At 35.1% G+C, this 11,597-nt stretch overlaps 1 protein-coding gene across 1 annotated transcript in view; it reads right to left on the minus strand.

Moving 5' to 3' along the window:
- LOC106467370 (RNA-binding protein Musashi homolog Rbp6-like) overlaps positions 1 to 9,511 on the minus strand; it is a gene marked incomplete at its 5' end in the record, with an annotated part of 33,835 nt that extends 24,324 nt beyond the window's left edge. Inside the window, 2 exons of the mRNA XM_022395536.1 lie at positions 7,148 to 7,219; positions 9,475 to 9,511. Of these exons, the coding sequence (XP_022251244.1) occupies positions 7,148 to 7,219; positions 9,475 to 9,511 (109 nt within the window). The remainder of the gene's footprint in view (positions 1 to 7,147; positions 7,220 to 9,474) is intronic.
- Between the last annotated feature and the right edge of the window lie 2,086 nt (positions 9,512 to 11,597).

The following is an 11,597-nucleotide window of genomic DNA, read 5'->3' on the forward strand; positions in this document are numbered from 1 at the left end:
GGATGAATCTTGAAATGAAGGAAGATATCCAGTAGGTTATTTTCTGGGGGATGAATCTTGAAATGAAGGAATATATCCATTAGGTTATTTTCTGGAGGGGGTAATAAATGAATCTTGAAATGAAGGAAGATATCCAGTAGGTTATTTTCGGGGGGGGGGATAAATGAATCTTGAAATGAAGGAAGATATCCAGTAGGTTATTTTCTGGGGGATGAATCTTGAAATGAAGGAAGATATCCAGTAGGTTATTTTCTGGGGGAAGAATCTTGAAATGAAGGAATATATCCATTAGGTTATTTTCTGGGGGATGAATCTTGAAATGAAGGAATATATCCAGTAGGTTATTTTTTTTTGGGGGGGGGGTAATAAATGAATCTTGAAATGAAGGAAGATATCCAAGCAGGTTAGTTTTTAAAAAACTTCCTTCCTGAATTTTCCCCGATGATCCTACCACAGCAAGTTATCAAAGGAGAAACTTTACAAGAAGGGTCTACTTATGAAAGACATTCATCTAACATATTAACAATTGTCACCCTGTTGAAACGGAACCTGCAGAGGACTTTCAGAAACTGAACACTAGTAGGAGACTGTGGCGTTGCTATAATCTATGGTCGATAGAGTGGAATCTACGATAGAGATATATCATCGAATCTACGAGAGAGATATATATCAGCTTAAAAGGTTTAGGTTCTACACATTCTTGGTAAAGGAAGAAACTAAGCAGAGCAAGGATAGGTCGGGTCACGGGCCACCACTTCTAAAATAGATAGTTAGGCTTCACGGATTCTAAGTATCAAGTTGTCACGGATAAGCATAAGTAACTAATGTACACTATACTTTTAAACCACTAAGTGCATGCCTCAGAAGATTCTAAGAAGGCGTTAGTAGGTAGGCCTAACATGGGAGTAAATGCTAGACGGCAGGTTAAAGGCTGAGAGCTTATAGCTATGAATTTAACTAAAGCTGCTGAAGGTGTGGCGGTAAGTGCCAGTTGGATCACTAAAGATCACAAAGTATCTACAGCTACATTTTAATACTAGTAATCTAACTACACGTGCTAGGATAACGAGATGTTATTGATAAAATAAATGACGTTTTGTTTTTCATTAAGTTGATTGAAGTTTTGATTGCAGGAAGTAACTCCTGTTAAACCTAAAATTTGATATCATTTTCACAGTAGCTTTTCTTAAAAAATTATGTCCAAACGACTGTGAGAAATTTAATGTGAACATAATTAATATTTAAATATTGTAAAATGTGTCGTGTTTTGACTACAACAACGAAACGTGACGAATGATAAGAAATGTTTTATCAAGTTTTAGGCCTATTGGTTTCTAATGCGTCGACAACTTTCGATGTTGAAATCGTAGCTTTCACCAAGTTTTGATTCTGGAATTGTAATGTGTCACATTATTTGTAGTCATGGCGAAACTTCGTCATTGCCTATAACAATGACAAAATGTTGTTACTGTGGCACATTATGTTTAGTCGTGGCGACACTTCATTATAGGTTTCCTATAACAGTGACAAAATGTTCTCACATTATGCGTAGCGTTCACTATTGTGTCGTACATTTTTATGATTGTAACTAAAGATTGGTGTTGTGTCACTCATTTTCTGCTGTTAAAAAAAGATCCCTAAAATGTCACGTAGTTTTGTACGATAGATTGTTACTTTGTCATTCCTTTTTTTGTGAGTGATTTTGATGATAAATCGGTAAGACTATATACATTTGTGTTTATAATTCTGGCGAAAAATCGTTCTTGTGTGACACTTTAGATGATGTTATAACAAAATATCATCTCCGGTTGTGCCTAATGTGTCACTCATTCTTTGTAATTGTTATGATAGATTATGAAACAGTTCTTTGTAATTGTTATGATAGATTATGAAACAGTTCTTTGTAATTGTTATGATAGATTATGACTGTTTCATCTGTTGTCTGTAGATGAGAGGAAATATCGTTCTTGTGTCATACATTCAATGTTATTGACACGAAAGGGCGTTTATGTTCCTTGTCATTGTGGTGACAGATTGTTACAATTTCACACGTTCTATCGGTGTGTGACGACAGGTCGTTATACGTTTTAATTTTTATTTTTGACAATAGACTACTAGTACTGAGTTACTTTGTAACAGTGACAGACTGATACCGTTTCATTTACACTTTGTAACTGTGTGCGAATTCTATTAAACTCATGCAACAAAAGAAAAAAAAAAGCTTTTTACTGTAAACGAGTCTCGTCACACAAATTCTGTAAAGTTATGCAATTAATGATATGTTTACAGTCTTTCAACCTTTTGGTGAGTATACTTCAAATTCTTAACGTCGAGCAGAATCAGTTATCAAATCAGCACGTGTTCAAATTCGGGGGTTGATTTCCCGCAGTAAGAAATTCTATTTCAAACCTGGGTGTTTATTTACGATCAAAAAGCAACTTTTCTTATTACAAACAAAAGTTTCGTAGATCACAAATAGCGCATGTGGTTTCAGAGTAGTCCATTTCAGTAACGGGTAGACAACTAACTGTACAAGTTGTATCAGAAATACGTTTTTTTAGGATTCATTCGCTGAGTAATAAGAACTGTTTAGGAGCGTGTAAAAAGAAAATAAGAAATTGTCTATTTCCAGAGAATCCAGTAAATCAACTTACAGCTTAGAATATATCGTAGTTGAGAGTTTATAGTATTTTTAGATCTCTGGTTATTTGAGTTTGAAAATAACCTGTATTCCAAACAGCGTGAAATTAAACATTAGTTAATACATAATTAAACTGTTGATAACTATTGTTTTTGTACAGGCGGTGCTTTATCACGTCTTGCGTTTGGATTTGGTCTTTTTAGTGATTTTAAATTGTTTTAACAAACATTGGGTCTTTACATACAACTTGTTTCCTCTCTCTGCTTAAACCTGCTTAATATATAACATTTTATTTGAATGTCCTCATCTAAATAGTTAAATATAGTGTTTTTTTGTTTCTCGGTGGACAAGAAAATATCTACAGAAGTAGGCTTAAGTAATAAAACATGACTTTAGAATCTAAATAATTACTAGAAATCACCGTTTGTTTGTTGTTAAGCGCAAAGCTACACATTGGGCTATCTGTGCTGTGCTCACCACGAGTATCGAAACCCTGTTTTTAGCGTTATAATCCTTCAGACTTACCGGTGAGTCACTGAGGGTGGGAAATCACAGATACTTTGCAGTAGGTCTGAAAAAATACAATAACTAAGAAATATATGCTTATAACGAGTAAAGTAAACAAATTTACATGGTAAGTGTAAAAACCGTTATAACGTGGTAAAGGCAACAAAACATTCAAACCTAATGTCCAGCAAAAATGATATCGTAGCTGGTGATGTTATATTACGCTTTCTCTACTCTTAAAAATATTGCATTTATATGGTAATATTATATCACAGTCTCTCTCTTCTTACTGTGGGTCCTGATATTAATTTCGTCTTCATGATAATACGAAAGGCTTAAAATCACATATTCAGTTAAGTTCATGTCGTTCAATATTAATGTCATTTAACATGCCGTATTTTTGATAATTATACTACAAACAGGGTAATAGAGTTGAGGTAAGGTCAGTGGCCTGAGCATGCCCCCATAATTGCGGGAGAAGAGAGCCAAAAGGGTGTCCGAATTAGCCAGAATCGTATTTATTGTGATAAGGAAATAAATGTATAGGGCCCAATTACTTTTTATGCGGATGGAGGGCGTATTTTGTAGTTATGCCACAGGGTAAAACAGACTAATTTTCAAGAACGTTAATCCCTATACTTCTATATTCATCAGGTTATTATACTTATAAATTGTACTGAAAGTAGCCTAGAATAAGAACAACAACCAAACAATAAATCAAACAAAATATTGAAACATAAATGTATGAAACGATAAAAGCGACTTAGGTTAGAAAACAGAGTAGCTGTATTCACTACAGTTGTGCGTTACGACTATAACAACATCTGTTAATACCTTTAAACAGGACACTCCGTGTCTGTAAAGAAAACTTTTCAGTTAGTTAAATACCACGTTAGAAACTGTAGGAAAAAACAAAGGGTGCTATCATGCTTCGAGTCGGAAAGATTAGTTAGAATTAAAACTGACACATCGTTCTTTTTGAAGGCAGGAAGAACCAAGGTTAGAATAACGACTATGTGACAATTTTTACCTTTTCTACTCCTACTTATAAAATATATGAACTTCCTGACAATTAGAGATTACGAAGGTTAGGTTCCCTGATGGGTCAGCGGTAAGTTTATGGGGTTACAACGATAAAGTTCGAGGTTCAATTACCTGTGGCGGACAGAGCGCAGATAGCCTATTGTGTAGCTTTGCGCTTAAAAAAACAAACAAAACAAGAACGACAAGAACCAAGGTTAGACTAACGACTCTAATACAACTGCGACACACACACACACACACTGCTTAAACTTAATATAGAACAGATAACCTTATTTAGGGTTAGAAGCATCTAGGTTAGACAAATGACATTGGTAGAACTGTTACATATTCTACTGATACTTAATAGAAAATAGTTAACCTTCCTTAAGGTTAGAGATACTATTGGTTAGACTTAAGTACTAATGTTGCACACCTATTCAAACTCAGTAGAAAACTGTTAACACTTGTCAGTGTTTGAGATACTATGGTTAAACTGACGACTCCGATAATACTGTTGTACACCCATTCAAACTTAGTATAAAATCGTTAACACTCGTTAGGGTTAGAAATACTATGGTTAGACTGACGACTCCGATAATACTGTCACACACCTTTTCAAACTTAGTATAAAATGTTTAACACTTGTCAGGGTTAGAGATACTATGGTTAGACTGACGACTCCGATAATACTGTCACACACTTTCTCAAACTTAGTATAAAATTGCTAACACTTGTCATGGTTAGAGATACTATGGTTTAACTGACGACTCCGATAATACTGTCACACACCTTCTCAAACTTAGTATTAAATTGTTAACACTTGTCAGGGGTAGAGATACTATGATTAGACTGACGACTCCGATAATACTGTCACACACCTTCTCAAACTTAGTATAAAATTGTTAACACTTGTCAGGGTTAAAGATACTATGATTAGACTTAGGTACTAATGTTGCACATATTTCTCAAACTTGGCATAAGATTGTTAACACTTCTCATGGTTAGACATAACCATTATAAACCCTACTCATATTTAATATAGAACAGATAAATTTCGTTAGGTACAGAAAAGACAATGTTAGCTACACTGTGCAGGATCAAACGCCTGATTCTAGCGAAATACACGTACAGATAACACCATAAAAAATAATCTGGCTAGGAAACACGTGCTATTTCTAGAGTTAGCATTTTATAGTTAGCAAAAGAAAAATTCAAATAACATTAATTTTATAGGCATAACTTAAATTCAAAACACTTTAAGACACTAACAGTTTTAGATTAGACTATGCAGTAAGAATGCGAATAGTTTTAGATCAAACTGTTTACTAATATTTAAAAAGTAATTTTTGTGGCACTCACAAAGCGATGTTCAAGGAACTGTGTAGTGATTGGCTTGTTGTTCACCGTGCTGGTATGATATATTGTGTGGTGATTGGCTTGTTTTTCACTGTGCTGGTATGGTATATTGAGTGAAATTTCTATTAACTTATCGTAATGTAGAATGGATGAGAAAAACGTTCAGTGTAACGTTTGAAATAATTTATTTATACAATTAAAACAATTCCATCAAAATCCATGTCATTAAAATCCAAATTCACAATATAAAAAAAAATTCATAATTTCACATTTCCTTCTGCGATAAAAGCCATCCTCATAGATTAACTGGTTTATTCACCAGACGCGAGGTTCTCCCTTGGTGAGAAGTCTGGAAATACCCAAGCTAACCAAGTGCTATGCTTAGTTTTTCCTTCACTAGATATGTTTGTTTATGTTATTACGAACAGAAGAGTACGAAGTGAACTAATCTAATTTAAAAAATTGTTTGATAGACCATATGCTAAATTAGAATCTCGTAACCACGCAGTATTCTATCTAACCTATAGACTACTAGATATTCCGTGTAAAACCTTGTCAAGACAGGTAGGCCTAAGCCGTATAATAGATATGTTTGTTTATGTTATTACGAACAGAAGAGTACGAAGTGAACTAACCTAATTTAAAAAAAAATTATTGATAGACCATAAGCTAAAATAGAATCTCGTAACCACTCAGTATTCTATCTAACCTATAGACTACAACATCTTCAGTGTAAAACCTTGTCAAGACAGGTAGGCCTAAGCCGTATAAATGTCCCTAAACTATAGGAAACACTGGATTACACACCTAAACAGTTTCGGTCCTATTCCGAGGACGTAAGACAGAGACAGGTATTCTAACAGACTAATAAAAACTTTTTCTTTCTTCTAACAATCTAGTCTACAATCTGCCGCAGTGACCTCTCCGAGCCCTAAAAACTGAATACAATCGGCCTATTAGATCTATATATATATCAATAGTCTCCGAGTGCAAAATTTAATTCCCACCATTCCCTCTGCTAAGTAAGCCTAACTTAAAGATTTGTGGATCTACTGATCACACCTTGAGCTTGTATTTGTAAAATATAACTTGTTCATTTATGGAATTCTTGTACAGCGTGAACATTTGACAAAACAACAACCGTTAGGGTGTAAACATAGTTTCTTTGTGTTTCTTTCACCTGAGAGATAAAGATATAAGAGCCTCCGAGGTTGGGTTTAGCGGAAACTTTGGCACAAATGTCATGGGAATAACACAAAAAAATAAAAATACGTGATTGCAATTGTAAAAAACATGGGCTTTTCCCGATTTTCTTTTACAACAAAATATCACTGAGGTGGACTTAATGCACTCCCCATTTCGGCGATCATCTGATTATAAAATAAAACCGAACTGATGCCGACCAGAACCGAATGTTACCCGAAGACGCTTACGTCACCAGTCCGAACACTGCCGAGACAGCGCAAGCTAGGGTACAGTCAGAGCAACCTGGGGAGCGAGAACGACGGAGAGGACGAGGCTGGGCTGTTGGCCGTCATAGCTGCATCGCGTGTAAATTGTAGACACTCACGTGATCCAAAGGGCACGGAATACAGATCTGTTGCATATTTAAGTTCATACCTGCGAACGGATAGCCGAACCCTGGATAGCCGGCGTAACCTCCACGTCCATAGCCGTAAGCCGGAAATCCTACTGGAAAAGAAAAGAACCAAAGGTGACGAAAGTATTCATAAAAGTTACTACTTTTGTCACACCAAATGTGATAACAATCTTTGTTAGTAAACGCATCCCATAATAGCAACTATTTGTTTGACCAAAACATCGTTACAACTTGAATTGCAAAGTTAAAATAAAAACAAAACACACACACACACACATTTATAAACAAAGCTATTAAAAACAGATGTTTTTTACATGTCTAACGTTGAAGACAAACAACCACGAAACGTGATTTACAACTCGATAGCATCTGCTTTTCATGATAATACCCGTTACTAGGCTTCACTGCCTGGGAATTCTGTAAAAGTATTAACATATTTTGCTATTTTAGAACACGTAAAATTACTGCGCGTGTGATACTGCACACATATAAATCGTTTTGTAAATTTCCAATTCGCCAACGGTTTGTCGAATAAATAAAGCATTCTCGATTACAATTCTATCCATTTCTGTGAGCCGCACATATTACCGATCCAAGATATACATACACGGCGCGAGACGGGCGCGTGATGTATGTCTTACGAAACTCGCGCCGCGATTCCAGACTACACTAATAACGTCAGCATTGTTGTACAACTGAAGAAAGAGAACCATTGTTTCTCGAAACGTTGGGTATACTTTTATATGCTTCTACTTAATTAGTTTAAAAATACAAAATATAAGTCTTTTCATTAAGAGTTTCTATATCTCGCCATTACTTAGCCACAAACTGAACCATATCGTTAACTTGGCATTGATCAATGCTTTGAAAATTTCAAGGCCTAATTTGCGTATCTTGTAAATAGACTTCAAATACAATTAGGTTATAATATACAAGTTATATACATATATATAATGTTTAGCTTGCAAGATGGCCAGGTGGTTAGGGCGCTCGACTCGCAATCTGTGGGTCACGAGTTACACCAAACATGCTCGCCCTTTCAGCCGTGGGGGCGTTATAATGTGACGGCCAATCCCACTATTCGTTGGTAAAAGAGCAGCCCATGAGTTGGGGTGGGGGTGATGACTAGCTGCCTTCCCTCTAGTCTTACACTGCTAAATTAGGGACGGCTAGCGCAGATAGCCCTCGTGTAGCTTTGCGCGAAATCCAAACCAAACAAACAAACAAGCTTGCAAGAATAAATCAGCCCAAAAAGTACAGTTCCATTCTGAAAATTGAACGAAACTGACAGAACCATTTACAAAAACATTTAATATCTAAAACTCAAGAACATGCCTCAGGATTCGTCTAAATACGTATTTGGCGTTCGTTTCCGCTGTTTTCTAACACAACGGGTATGTAATAATAATATACCATTTCCAGTGAAATATCGGGAGGAATAATTATCCATTAATGAAAGATTGAGGGGAAGATTCTCCCCTACCCCCACCCCCCGTGTAAACTACTCCTATGTATCGTGCGGTCAATACCGATTGTTACTTATTTTGCCCCCTATATTTTATTACATGCTTTATTTATTAACAGCTAAAAGCAGCTCGTGATTCAACAGATACACACGGAGACACCAAATTTTCACAGCCAATCTGTATACTATGTCACCAATTGACGTTGTTGAGGGCTAAAGTATAAACGGTTAGAGCCACGTGTTTAGTAAAACGTATACACTTTAACGTATTGGAAGGGAAAAAGGTGCGTTTAGAATAGAGGATTGATTGAAGTTGAATATACAAATAGAGATAATTATATTGATTAATATGACAATTTTCTCATACTTTATTATACAAATACAACACCATATAAATATTTCATATTTGTGTAAAGTATTAAGTTCAGTTAAAGATTTAGTAGGGATATGGGGGGGGGGGGGGAGAGATTGACATTGCAAGTTATTTCGTTATTTTGCCGGTTGTGGAATAGACACATTTACTAGGTGCTTTTCAACGAAATTGATATTTAACTAAAACAAATCCCCCCCTTTTTTTTTTAGAAAATCAAAATAGTTTGTTAACACTCTATATTAAAGTGATATTGGATCAGTTATAAATTATTTGGTCTACAGACTGTCCAGTTGAGATTTACGGATAGTAAGAAAACCTTGAACTAGAAATTATCCCTTTTCTTTATCACTTACTGTTTTATGTTTCACACAAGAGTTGAGATTACGACATAATTAAATTCTAAATACTTTAAATAAATATAAATACACGCATGATATTGTATCCCCCCCCCCCAGATCAAAAGCTCTTGAGTCAAGAGCAAAAAAACAACAAACATAATAAATACATACCTTCCGTTAATGCTCCGAGAGGCCAGACAAGATCTGAAATATATGAACATGTTCAACAATAATACATACATTCCAAAAAGAAAGGTGGCGGAGTCATATAAAAAATTTAAACAATAATACATTTCAAAAAGAAAGGTGACGGAGTCATGTAAAAATTTAAACAATAATACATTTCAAAAAGAAAGGTGGCGGTGTCATATTAAAAATTTAAACAATATTACATACCAAAAAGAAAGGTGGCGGAGTCATATAAAAATATTAAACAATAATACATTCCAAAAAGAAAGGTGGCGGAGTCATATAAAAATATTAAACAATAATACATTCCAAAAAGAAAGGTGGCGGAGTCATATAAAAAATGTAAACAATAATACATTTCAAAAAGAAAGGTGGCGGAGTCATATAAAAATATTAAACAATAATACATTCCAAAAAGAAAGGTGGCGGAGTCATATTAAAAATTTAAACAATAATACCAAAAAGAAAGGTGGCGGAGTCATATAAAAATATTAAACAATAAAATATTCCAAAAAGAAAGGTGGTGGAGTCACATAAAAATATTAAACAATAAAATATTCCAAAAAGAAAGGTGACGGAGTCACACGAACTTTACAATAATTCACACATTCGAAAAAAACGACTTTGTTACATAAACATTTTAAACAATTGTACAAATATTCGAAAAACAATGTTGGCGAAACTACAAGAACACTTTAAATAATAATATATGTATTCCTGTTCTGGAAAAAAGAACGGTGGAGGAATGCATGAATATTTTAAACAATAATGCGTACATTCGAAAATAAAAGATGAGAGAATCATATGAACGTCGATTACGTATGTTCGTAAAAGAAAGATGGCGGAAATATTATATATGTTCAGTAAAACAACATCGTGAGAAAGACTTTATATGTTACTATAGAGCTAGTACACGATGTTTGCCAATAGGATGTTGATTCACGTATATATAATAGTGAACATTCCAGACTCTGTAAACACGTGTTTAGTTCTATCAATATGTTATCGTAACACCGAATTGGCGTACATTCAGTATTAGATTGTTTGTTTTGAATTTCGCGCAAAGCTACACGAGGGTTATCTGCACTAGCCGTCCCTAATTTAGCAGTGTAAGACTAGAGGGAAGTCTCGCAGCTAGTCATCACCACCCACCGCCAACTCTTGGGCTACTCTTTTACCAACGAATAGTGGGATAGACCGTCATATTATAACGTCCCCACGGCTGAAAGGGCGAGCATGTTTGGTGTGACGGGGATTCGAACCCGCGACCCTCAGATTGCGATGCAGGGCCGATTCAATAGTAGATATGTAAGGAACGAGTACGTAAGAACCTGTACAAGTAATAGTTGACAGGTTGTTCACTTAAACCAAGCCATGTCATTAAAACATTTTATAAAGCTGATAGATTGAGGACCATGTTTACATGGACGTTGAAACAATAAAACATAGACATAGCTTATCCGTTTGCATAGTCATCACTAGTTCGGCGAAGCAAGTAGATGAGCTAATGAGAAACGAGTACCTCGTCATCACACGAAGACTACATAATGTATACTCTTGGAATGTACCGAGAGCCATGTAATTGGTTTACGTCATTATACGTTATTACTTTCTGGAATAGATAATTTAGTTTGAGTTACCACTAATGATTCCCAGCTCAGAGTCTTTCCAAAATAAGAAAATAACAATTAACTATTACACCTTTAACATACGCACTTCCAGAACAGTATCAAGGTACACTTAATATCAAGTTGTATATATATGATGTTGATGGTCCACCACTTGCAAATTTACTGAAGCTAAGCAGTAAAAACTTTACTATAATTACAAACTTGCTGATGAGGCTCCATTAACGGTTTTATTCCTTCATCTTGACTATTAGCGACATTTTCAAGCAACTCACGCAAAGTTTTGTTCTGTAATAGGGTATGGAATGGACATAAAGTTTTGTTTTGGAATAGGGTATGGAATAGACACATAATTTTGTTTTGTAATAAGGCAAAACTATGTGTCTATTCCATAAAATCTATTCCATACCTTATTACAAAACAAAACTATGTGTCTATTCCATATCTTATTACTTATGGAATAGACACATAGTTTTG

This window comes from Limulus polyphemus, unplaced genomic scaffold (assembly GCF_000517525.1).
Source record: "Limulus polyphemus unplaced genomic scaffold, Limulus_polyphemus-2.1.2 Scaffold2588, whole genome shotgun sequence".
Lineage (NCBI taxonomy): Eukaryota > Metazoa > Arthropoda > Merostomata > Xiphosura > Limulidae > Limulus > Limulus polyphemus.